Source organism: Agelaius tricolor, unplaced genomic scaffold (genome assembly GCF_023055355.1).
Source record: "Agelaius tricolor isolate 1412-34295 unplaced genomic scaffold, bAgeTri1.0.p SCAF_54, whole genome shotgun sequence".
NCBI classification, from domain to species: Eukaryota; Metazoa; Chordata; class Aves; order Passeriformes; family Icteridae; genus Agelaius; species Agelaius tricolor.
The window spans coordinates 1790902-1803034 of record NW_027269314.1 but is presented as its reverse complement, the minus strand read 5'-3'; the positions used below and the strand labels follow the sequence as shown (position 1 = coordinate 1803034).

The 12133-nt window shown below is 51.1% G+C and overlaps 1 protein-coding gene across 2 annotated transcripts in view; it reads left to right on the top strand.

Annotated features, from left to right (window-relative positions):
• The window catches only part of SFXN5 (sideroflexin 5), a 117344-nt gene that overhangs the window by 82830 nt on the left and 22381 nt on the right, over positions 1 to 12133 (top strand). For both annotated transcript variants that reach the window (XM_071455833.1, XM_071455834.1), the window contains exon 13: positions 7415 to 7532. In XM_071455833.1, coding sequence (XP_071311934.1) covers positions 7415 to 7532 — 118 coding nt within the window. The remainder of the gene's footprint in view (positions 1 to 7414; positions 7533 to 12133) is intronic.

The window sequence follows — 12133 nt, the reverse complement described above, 5'->3', positions numbered from 1 at the left end:
TGTAACTGCTATAGGATGGGAGTTGAATGAAGGTGTGTTCACAGCGCCGTGTCTCCGTGCAGCACATGCACTGTCTGTGTGTGTGTTTGTACCTATGGCCTACTCCAGGCCTACCCAGCCCTCAGAGAACCTCCCCAGCCTGTGGGGAAGGTGAAACAGGAAAGCCTTATCAAGATGATTGTCTGGCAAAAGATTTTGAGGATATGGAAACTATAAGCAAGAAATGAAAGCAAGCTTTGAGATACCTCAGTTACTGACCAACTGGAAAACAATGGTGTGGCTGGCTGAAGGTGATCCCTGTCGCTATAGGACATGAAAGAACACAAGTGCACACCGCTGTTCTCAAGGTGAAGAAAAAAGGGAAGTTTGTTTTCTGACTCCAACATTGATAGTTTTCCAAGAGTGACAGTGGATTGGAGGGTGACAGTGCCACCTCTCCAACGACACTGGACAAACCAACAGTCTATCAACTTTCTCTTTCTCCATAAAGGAATGCAAAACAATGAGTTATGTACAGAAAGTGTGTGAGAAAGTTTGCTACAAGAGTGTAAACATCAGAAGGCTACGAAAATCTTAAAAAATCAGGGCGACAATCCTCTTTTGATGGAACAACACCTTCTTCTTGCAGGCAGCTCCAAGGGTCAGAGCAGACCCTACAGCTTGGCAGAAGGGACCCAAAGAGGAGTTTTTAGGGTTTAAATTGTAACACAGCATGGTAATGTATTGATTCTTATAGGCTGTATAGAAATGCTATACGATTTGTATATTGTACTGGATTGGTTAGTGAGAATCAGAATATTCAACACAGAAGAAGATTTATGGTGTTGTAACGGGAACCTCACTCTCTTACCCTTTTACTCTCTTACCTTCTCATCCTCTCTGCCCCTCTCTTCTCTCGGGCCTCATCTGAGCTGTGCCTGGCAGCTCCCATCAGGGCACTGCACCCAGGCCCTTTGCAATAAACCCAAATTCCAAAAGGCCCCTGCACCCAGGCCCTTTGCAATAAACCCCAAATCCCAAAAGGCCCCTGCACCCAGGCCCTTTGCAATAAACCCCAAATTCCAAAAGGCCCCTGCACCCAGGCCCTTTGCAATAAACCACAAGTTCCATGACCTGGCTTCAGAGACCTCTCGTCCCTGTCCGTCTGTCTGTCCCTACCGTCCTACCCCTGATGCTCCGACACCAGCCTCTCCCAGGGTCTTCTCAGCACAAAACCACCTCTGAAACCACTACAGGTGTACAGGGAAATCCCAGGAGGAAGGGACATTGCGGGGTTTGAAGGGGGAAAGGGACAAAGCTGGAAGAGAAAGAGGAAGAGGAGGAGGAAGTTTTGTGGAATTTACTGTTCTTTGCCATCCCAAGGTCAGGGTGAAATGTGGAGCAGTTTTTTATGCCAATGAGACAGTGCAAAAGTGTTGGGTTATGAAATTGGGGACAATAAAATAAACATGTTAAAGGGGGCTTAGGAAAGGCTGGAGAGGGATTTTTCCCAAGAGCAGGGAGTGCAAGGACAAGGGGAGATGGTCTCCAGCTGAGGGAGGGAGGTTTGGATCAAATCTTGGGAAGGAATTCCTGGCTGGGAGGGTGGAGATGCCTTGGGATGCAATTCCCAGATTTGCTGTGGCTGCCCCTGGATCCCTGGCAGTGCCCAAGGCCAGGTGGACATTGGGGCTTGGATCCATCTGGGACAGTGGGAGGTGTCCCTGATGGGCTTTAAAGTCCCTTCCACTCCCAACCATTCCATGATTCCATGATTCTCTTGTCCTCCTGCAGCTTTCCAGGGTGAGACCAAACTTTCCTACCCTTTGTTGAATAATCTGAGCCAGGGTTTAATTCCAGAGCTGCCCCTGTCCTGTGCATGGGGTGAGGTCTCTAAAACTCCTGTTCTCCTGTGAAACAGCACCAATATTTCTGCAGGGTTATGGTGGGGTGGGATGGGGTTTGCTCCTGTGAATAAATCAGGCTCCTTCCTCTGCTTTTTGGACATCTCTGGAGATGGTCAGTAATTCAATTTTTAATATCTCTATTTTGAGTATTTTTTGAGATACTCAAAATGTATCTGGACACAATCCTGAATTCTGTGCTCCAGGGGACCCTGCTGGAGCAGGGAGGTGGGACTGGGTGACCTCCCTCCCAACCTCACTCACCCTGGGATTGTTCAGGCTCCAGAAGATGCCAGAGTTGGGCTGTCAGGGGGCTCTGAAGCTCCAGACCTCCCCATTCCCTGACCCAACCCTTTGGCAGAGCAGGCAGGGCAGTGGTGTGAACTAAATCCCTCCTCACCACATGGATATTAATTTTATTTCCACACGGATATTTTATTTTATTAATTTATTTTCAATCTGTGCTGATCCTCTGCAGTGAAACCCTTTGGAAGCTCCTCATCACTCCCTTCCAATGGGAGGTTAATGGGTGCAAAGAGGGATTTGCAGTGCAGCTGACAGCTCACAAAATGCAATATTTAACTCCCCTTCCTCCCCAGCTCGGTGTCGGGAGCAGGGATCCAGGGACAGGAGAAAACTGGACCTCTTGGCTAATTATGAGTCATTTATTCTGAACCACACAAATTCTCCAATCTGAATCCCAATTAAGACATTACACTACATGTGTTAATTAGTCTGCTCTCCTTTTTAAATCGAGCCATAACTCTTCCTAATTAGGAGGTCGGCCCTTGTAATTTGAACTGGCCTGGGCTGGAAGCACCCCTGGAAGTCACACCTGGGGGCTGGACCTGGGATCCTTTTAAATTGGTTGAGGTTTTACTTGGGTGATTATAAGGTCCCCGACAGGGCAGTAATTACAGAGGGTGCAGCTCCAAATTAAGATGTCAGGGGTGGTGTCAGCAGCAATGCTTTGGCTCTAAACTGAGCCCCAGGAGGCTGCGAGGATCTGCTGCTGGGAGTGTCCCATGAGGGCTCTCACAGATCACAGCAGCTTCAGCAGGACAAAAACCGGCTCCAGGAGCTGCCCCTGTGCATCCAGGGGTGATCACAGCTCCAGGAGCTGCCCCTGTGCACCCAGGGGTGGTCACAGCTCCAGGAGCTGCCCCTGCCCATGCCAGGGATGGTCACAGCCCCAGGAGCTACCCCTGTGCATCCAGGGGTGATCAGGGCTTATCCAGGGCAGTCCTGGAACAGGGCAGGTGTGATAGGGTGTGGAGCAGGTCAGCTGCTGTCCTGCTGGGACAGGTCACCTTCTCTGCTGGGACAGGTCACCTTCTCTGCTGGGATGGGTCATCTTTCCTCCTTGGACAGGTGACCTGTACTCCTCCTTGGACAGGTGACCCTCTCTCCTCCTTGGACAGGTGCCCTGCTCTCCTCCTTGGACGGGTGACCCTCTCTCCTCCTTGGTCGAAGCCTTGCAGGCTCCTCAGAGAGGCTCTGAGCTGCAGCCATGCTCTGTGCAGCACAGAGCAGCTCAAGATTGGAGAACAGAAGTTTGATTTTCACAGCACAAATTGATAGGATCAACTCTGTCTCGAGAGCTTATTAGTGAGGAGCTGAGCTGCTGGAGGAGTTCAACCCTGGTGCTTGCTCTCCCCAGGCTCCTGCAGATGAAGGCAGCTCTCAGCAGGCTGGGGAGGCTCAGGCAGGAGCAGGGCATGAATTCCTTCTCATCAGATCCCCCAGGAGTGCTCAGAGCCAGCACTGGAGGTGCAGCAAGGGGCTGAGGGGACCTGGGTCCAGCCTGGCTGCAGCCCCGTGCCAAGGCAGGGCAATGGAGCACTTTGGGCTGGGACTGGTTTAATCCCAGGGGTGTCAGCTCTGGGATGGATGTTCAGGCTTGGTGCCATCTCTTGTACCTTCCCTGGCCAAGGAGAGCTCCTGTGACCACCCCAGGGGGAAGGAGATCATGGAATATCCTGAGCTGGATCCACAGCTATCATCCATCCAGCCCTGGCCCTGCCCAGATCCCCAAAATCCCACCCTGGGCATCCCTGGAGTGCTGTCCAAAGGCTCCTGGGGCTCTGGCAGCCTCAGGACCATGCCCATTCCCTGGGAAGCCTGGATTTTTAGCCCTGGATGGTTTTACCCCCCTCAGGGGGTGAGTAAAATCCACCTTTCCCAAAAATCCAACCCAAACCTGCCCTGGCCCAGCTCCAGCTGCTCCCTGTGTCCAAAATAACCCAGCAGCAAATCCACTCCCTCTCCACATTGCTGATACACCCTTGAGCATTCCAGCAGAACTCCCTGTCCTGGTGTTGGTTTATATTCCCATTTTTTTCAGTTGAATGATAGGGATCCTTTTTGTAAATGGCTCTGGAATAAATCCTTCACAAATGATATTTTCCCCTGTAACACTGGTAAACTGCCTGAGGCAGTTATTATTTATATTATTTATTTAATTACTATTTAGAACATAGATTAAATATTATTATTTATCATCTTAATATAATATTTATTCTTATTTATAATATTTCTGTATTATTTATAAATAATACATTATTATACATAATATATAAAATATACAATGTTATATAATTATATATTATATAATTATGTATTATAATATATATAATATAATATAATTATATAACTATTGTTATTTATAATATATTTATATTATTTATAAATTATATTTATTAGTATTTATAATATTTAATTAATATTTATCCTGGAATATATTTAATATACCAGCTCCTACCAGCCAAATGTTGTCCCAGTTTTCCAGTGTTCATTCCATCAAAGGGTCACTTTTGGGTCATTACCAGAACCTGACCTTGCAGGTACCTTCAGCATTTTGCTGTTAACAAATCTCGAACTCCTAAACGTCCCCCAGGAACAGGAAATATCCAAACATCCTTGCCCCCTCTGCAGGTGCTGGATTTTAACAAATTAACGGATTGTCAATGTTGTGCCTTTATTACCCCTTTAATGAAGCTCTTTGTGCCTTTCCTAGTGCCTTTCCCAAAGCTCCCAGAGCTCCCAGTGCCTCTCAAGGACCTGGGGCATCAGCTCCAGCCTGCTGCAGGTGTCACCTGTGCTGGGCTCACCTGTGCTGATGTCACCTGTGCTGGGCTCACCAGTGCTGGGCTCACCTGCTCTGCCTCACCCATTTTGGGGTGGGTGGAGCTGGGGTTGCTGGTGACCTGCTGAGGAAGGGCTGTCCCCCACTGGCAGGGCTGGGAGGACCCTGGCACAGGGGACGTGTCCCTGCCATGGCAGCAGGAGGAGTTTTGGATCATGTTTAAGGCTCTTTCCAAGCCAGCCCATCCCATGGTTCTCTGAGAGGGCTGACACCAGTGAGGAGAGGGGCACAGCAGGTCCAGGTGAGCAGCAGAGTCCATGCAGGGATGTCCTGCTCTCCCCTTTGGGAAGGATGGAAGCTGGACAAGGAAGTCTCACAGATAGGTGTGCTTGGCAGAAAGATCTCTGGATGTAGAACCTGAGAGCAGAACAGAGGCAGAAGCAAGTTTTGATATAGAAGAACCAGACATGTCTGAAGTGCCAATTGCTGAGCCAGGACATTTACTGGACAATTAAGAAAGCAAAAGTTAAGTCAAGCTGGAAGGGGGTTTTATGACTAGAACAAAGGATTTGTTGACCACAAACCAAAAAATGCTTTTTCCAATCAGAAATAGGTCTTTAAAAAGCAGAAAGATACCACTAGGCAAACTAGACACAGTGATGTGGCAAGTAGAAAAAAGTTCTAAGAATTTTCCACTGCAAGAAAACTGAAAAACAACTTTAAGCTTAAACTGTAACACAGTAACTCATATGATTGGAATATTGACCATAATATGGTAATGATAGAAGTTATGATAGGCTCTAGGTAATAATAAAGGTATTGATTGGTTGCTATGTGTGAAGATGCTCAGCAAAGGAAAATATAAAATGCAGTGTAACCAGAACTAAAAGGTCTTCAGGCTTGCCTATGGCTGGAGCTGGCAGCTTTAGGAGTGGCTCTGTCACCCACGACCCAAGGCTGCTGTAACATCTCTACAATAAACCCATTTTGAAGAGCTGCCTGGAGTCCCACATCTCTGCCTCAGCCTCTGGCTGTCCCTGGGTGCTCTAACCCAGCCTTTCCCATGCAGAACCTGGCTCTGGCTGTCCCTGGGGTGCTCTAACCCAGCCTTTCCCTTGCAGAACCTGGCTCTGGCTGTCCCTGCAATGCTCTAACCCAGCCTTTCCCTTGCAGAACCTGGCTCTGGCTGTCCCCTGTCCCTGCAATATTCTAATTGAGCCTTTCCCTTGCAGAACCTGGCTCTGGCTGTCCCTAGAATGCTCTAACCCAGCCTTTCCTTTGCAGAACCTGGCTCTGGCTGTCCCCTGTCCCTGCAATGCTCTAACTGAGCCTTTCCCATGCAGAACCTGGCTCTGGCTGTCCCTACAGTGCTCTAACCCAGCCTTTCCCTTGCAGAACCTGGCTCTGGCTGTCCCCTGTCCCTGCAATGCTCTAACTGAGCCTTTACTTTGCAGAACCTGGCTCTGGCTGTCCCTGGAATGCTCTAACTCAGCCTTTCCTTTGCAGAACCTGGCTCTGGCTGTCCCTGGGGTGCTCTAATTGAGCCTTTCCCTTGCAGAACCTGGCTCTGGCTGTCCCCTGTCCCTGCAATATTCTAATTGAGCCTTTCCCTTGCAGAACCTGGCTCTGGCTGTCCCTGCAATGCTCTAACTGAGCCTTTCCTTTGCAGAAATTGGCTCTGGCTGTCCCCTGTCCCTGCAATATTCTAACTGAGCCTTTCCTTTGCAGAACCTGGCTCTGGCTGTCCCTGGGGTGCTCTAACTGAGCCTTTCCTTTGCAGAACCTGGCTCTGGCTGTCCCTGGGGTGCTCTAATTGAGCCTTTCCCTTGCAGAACCTGGCTCTGGCTGTCCCCTGTCCCTGGAATGCTCTAACTGAGCCTTTCCCTTGCAGAACCTGGCTCTGGCTGTCCCTGGAATGCTCTAACCCAGCCTTTCCCATGCAGAACCTGGCTCTGGCTGTCCCTGGAATGCTCTAACTGAGCCTTTCCCTTGCAGAACCTGGCTCTGGCAGTCCCCTGTCCCTGTAGTGCTCTAACTGAGCCTCTCCCTTACAGAACCTGGCTCTGGCTGTCCCCTGTCCCTGGAATGCTCTAACTGAGCCTTTCCCTTGCAGAACCTGGCTCTGGCTGTCCCTGCAGTGCTCTAACCCAGCCTTTCCCTTGCAGAACCTGGCTCTGGCTGTCCCTGCAGTGCTCTAACTGAGCCTTTCCCTTGCAGAACCTGGCTCTGGCTGTCCCCTGTCCCTGCAATGCTCTAACTGAGCCTTTCCTTTGCAGAACCTGGCTCTGGCTGTCCCCTGTCCCTGCAATGCTCTAACTGAGCCTTTCCCTTGCAGAACCTGGCTCTGGCTGTCCCTGCAATGCTCTAACTGAGCCTTTCCCTTGCAGAACCTGGCTCTGGCTGTCCCCTGTCCCTGCAATGCTCTAACTGAGCCTCTCCCTTGCAGGACATGGCTGCTGAGGTGCCGGCCCCGGATGCTGCTCCCAGTGCAGAGCCTCGTGTGCCTGGCTGCCTTTGGGCTGGCCCTGCCCCTGGCCATCAGCCTCTTCCCGCAGATGTCCGAGGTCAGTGGGGTCTGGGGCTCTCAGGGGGTGACAAACCACGGCCTCTTTGCCTTCCTGGGGGATGCCCACTCCTGTGGGCCCTCCATTCCTGGGGGAGCTGCTTTCTGCCCCTGCACTGGGCACACCTCGAGTGCTGTGCCCAGCCCTGGCCCCTCAGGTTGGGAAGGGTTTTGGGATGTTTGAGCCCATCCAGAGGGGGCAGGAGAGGGGCTGGGAACACAAACCCTGAGAGGAACCCCTGAGGGAGCTGGGGGTGCTCAGCCTGGAGAAAAGGAGACTCAGGGGTGCCCCCATCACTGCACAGCTCCTGAAAGGTGCCTGTGCTCAGCTGGGGCTGGGCTCTGTCTGCAGGAACTGACACAACCAGAGGGCACAGCCTCGAGCTGTGCCAAGGGAAATCCAGGCTGGATAGCAGGGAAAGGTTTTTACAGAAATGGTGAGAAAGTTCTGGAATGGCTGCCCAGGGAGGTGGTGGAGTCCCCATCCCTGGGTGTGTTTGACAGCCCTGGATGTGGCACTGGGGGCCAGGGTTTGGCTGAGGGGTTGGGGCTGGGTTGGACTCCATGGTCTTGAAGGTCCCTTCCAACCTGGTGGTTCTGTGAGTTCTGTGTAGAATTCTGTGTAAAATTCTGTGAATATTCCTCTCCTCAACAGCACAGCTTCACCAGGCAGGGGAAGGCCCCTCTCCCTCACACTGGGCTTTCCTTGGAGTTAAAATATTGAATCCAAGCCTTGTCCATGAGGCCAAGAGCCTGGACCACCCCTTGGAGGGGGAACTTCTTCCCCAGAGCTTCTCTGAGGGCTTTTTGCTTTTTCATCTCCTGGGAAGGCCCAGCCTGGGGGTGAACAAAGGAAAACCAGCCAAGGAAACAGGGAATGACCAATGCAATCACTCAGAGCAATTTAGCTGATCAAATTGCTCGGGTGGGTTTATTTTAAGTCTTTAATTTTGGTGATTGGAGCTTTTGCTGGTTGTAAATCTGTGCATTTCCAGAGTGGGTCTCTATTCCTAAGGGAGAAACACAAGGGCTCTCTCACAAGGTTCTTTTCCTGTCAGCTGGATCAGGAGTTTCTATCACTGTCTGCACATGAATTCATTTTTTTTTTCAGTCTGGATGGGTTTATCCATGACTTCCAGCCAGGGAATCTTGCTGTACACTTGTGTGCTGACTGACAAACACGTTGGGAATTCTCTGTTGTCCTTCTTGCTGTCTCCAGGCTGAGAGAAAACTGTCCCTTCTCTCTAAGAACCTGAATTTATCTCAGTCTTGGAGCCTCTTGCTAAAAGACGTGTTTGCTGAAGCTTTAATGATTCATATGGCTCTTCCTTAAACTTTTTCTAATTAGTCAACATCGTTTTTGGAGCCCTTCCATCAGGAGCAGACACAGCATTGCAGTCAGAAGCTGCACAAGCCCCAGTTGCAGGAGCAATGTGATTTCCCTGCCTCTCCTGGGCTCTGTGCACCCCCAGAGCCTGGCAGTGCTTTTGGCAGGAGCTCAGGCTCAGCTCCAGGCCCTCAGCTCTGCGCTGATCCCCAGTTCTGCTCCCAGGCTGGGCTTGGCAAGGCTGAGCAGCACTGCCAGGTCTCACACCTGCTCAAGGTGGAGCTGGAGCAGGTCCAGCCTGCCCGTGGGAAGGAGGCTGGGGCACACAGCATCCCTTCTGCTCCTTTCCCAGGGAATCTGAGCGGTTTTAAGGCTGGAAAAGCCCTCTGAGATCAGTGAGTCCAACTGTTCCCCCAGCACTGCCAGGGCCACCACTGACCCTGTCCCCAAGTGCCACAGGGCTGTGAAATCCCTGCAGGGATGGGGACCTGCCCTGGGGGTGCCTGACCACCCTTTCCAGGAAGAATTCCTTCCTCATATCCAGTTTAAGCTTTCCCTGGGGCAATTTTCCTGGAAATTTCCAGGAAAAAGTCTTTCAGGATAATCAGGGCAGCAAGGCCACAGCAGGTACCACCAACCTCATTTATCCCAAAGGAGACATTGCCACTTACCTCTAAAATCCTAGAATTCTAAAATGGTTTTGCTTGGAAGGACTTCAAGGACCCTCTTGCTTCCTGCCATGACCAGGGACACCTCCCACTGGAATTGTGGCTTTCTGGGTGACAGAATCACAGAATCACAGAATAACGAGGCTGAAGAGACCTCTATGGTCATTGAGTCAACCTGTGCCCTAACACCTCAACCAGACTATAGCACCAAGTGCCATGTCCTGTCTTCTTTGGTGGTGGTGATTCCACCACCTCCCTGGGAAGAGCATCCCAGTGCTTTGTTATTCTTTTGGTGAAAAATTTATTCCTAAAAATAACACATACTTCACATAACTTCTCCTGATGCGCAATACCTGATGCTCCAGCAGGGAAAATCTCATTGATTTTAGGAGCTGAATGAATTCTAACCCAGAGGGAAAATTCAGGAGTGGTTTGGCTCTGGGGACACTGGGATTGCAAGCACCAGTGACAGCGCTGTGGGGAGTGACCTCGTGCAGGCAGCTGAGATGTTCTGAGCGGAGCAAACATGAATCAGCCCTGCCTGACAGGATGATGTGTGCTGCCCACACTCCCTGCCAGGGAAGAGGAGCCCTCCAGAGCCTGCCTGGGCTCTGCCTGCTGCCACCCAGCTCTGCTCCAGGGGATGAGAGCCCTGCACAGCTGCATCCCACATCTGCTCACACCATGGGCTCAGGGGCTCCAGGGGCAGCCAGGGCTGATCAGGCACACAATCCTGGGATGGTTTGGATCAGGAGGGATCCTAAATCCTATCCAGTGCCACTCCTGCCATGGCAGGGACACCTCCCACTGTCCCAGGTGCTCCAGCCCCAGTGTCCAACCTGGCCTTGGGCACTGCCAGGGCTCCAGGGGCAGCCACAGCAAATCTGGGAATTCCAGCCCAGCCAGGAATTCCTTGCCAAGATCCCAGCCCCATCTCCCCTTTCCCAGTGGGAGCCATTCCCTGGCTCCTGTCCCTGCAGGCCTTGTCCCCAGCCCCTCTGCAGCTCTCCTGGAGCCCCTGCAGGGACATTTAGGATTCCCTGGATTTTTCCTTCTCCAGGGGAACATTCCCAGCTCTCCCAGCCTATTTTCCCATTATGTTTGCATTTTCCATAAATGTGTGAGTGTTTACAAAGGACATTCCCCCCATTCTCCAGAATCTCTTTGGAGGTTTCTGTGGGGATGCTCAAGGGAGCAAAGTGAGTGTTTTACCTGGACCAACCCCTCTGGATCCATTTCTGGATGGGAAATCCAAGTCTCCTTGCAGGGAGCGTTTCTCAAAACCTCTGAATTTTTGGGCACTCATCACCAGACCCTGAACTTCAGTGGTTGGGCTTGATGTCCTTGGAGTCTTTTCCAACCTGAATGATTCCATGATTCTGTCCTGTTGAGGATGAGGAATTCAGAGGTGTTTTAGCACTGATCTCTGTGGGAATGACTTTGCTTTTCCCATGGCCTGGGTGATGGGCACAGCAGGACCAGGCTGTTGTACCAGATCAGCAACAAGGGGTAAGAGATGTGCTCTGTTCCAAAAACAGGGCTGTGGTGTGAGCAGCAGGAATTGTGAGTGAGCCAAGTTCTGCCCTTGCTCACACTCAGAACCTTTTGGAAGTCAGGGAGCAGACACAGAGGCTGATGTGTCATGGAGGGCTTGTTTTGGGCCAGGAGTTGGCGTGGCCACCTTTGATCCTCTCTCCTAACGGGGCTCAAGCTCACAATTGGTTTTCCAGCAGAACTGAAGCCTTGCAATAGGTTTAATGAATTTGCTGGGTAAATGCAGCCACCTTGTCCCATCAAGCTGTAGCTGCTCCAGAGTTAATCCTGTGTTACAACAATTCCAGTGAAATCAGGCTCAGCTGTGGCTGAAAACAGGGAAAGGGAATTCTGGAGGTGAGCAGCCTCCACGTGCTGGGAAGGTTAATACACCCTGAGCCTTTCTTGGGTCCATACCCAGCCTAGCCAAGCCCTGGGTTTGGTAGGGATGAAATTCCACTTGGATTTCTGCAGCGGTGCTCCAGAATCACAGCTTGTTTCTGGATATTATGGCTCTAAAGAGAACATTATAAAAATAAACCCCTCGTTCCAGCCACGAAACCATGGATCCTTGGGAATACTCACGCTGGAGCTGCTGAGAAACGTTCTTGTCATCCCAGGATAGTGTTAACTGTGGTACCTAAAGCCATCAATATGCATTGAGTAATTCACTGCTGTTAAGTTTGGGAGAAACATGTAGTTAATGCATTTAGCCCACAACCTCCAACTGCCTCCCATGCCCCCCGGGGAATCTCTTCCCTCTCCCAATCCCGCAGCATCCCCACTGACAACTCCTACTCAGCTATGCACTGCCAATGGAAACAGCTGTGACAGCTCCAAACCGAAAATGGGGCTTGTGCAAATGAAATTCAGTGTAGCAGCAGAAGAAAGAACCACGGGGTTGCTTCCCTGCCCCGTGGGCCCTGCTCCTCCAGAGCGTTCCTCCAGCAGATCCACCAGGAGCTCCCGTCACCCCCTGCCCACGGGGATCCTGGGGACAGAGGTGGACAGGCCCAGGTGAGAAAGGGAGAAATGGAGCTGGAGAATGGCAGAGCAGCCTTCAACCACCTGAGC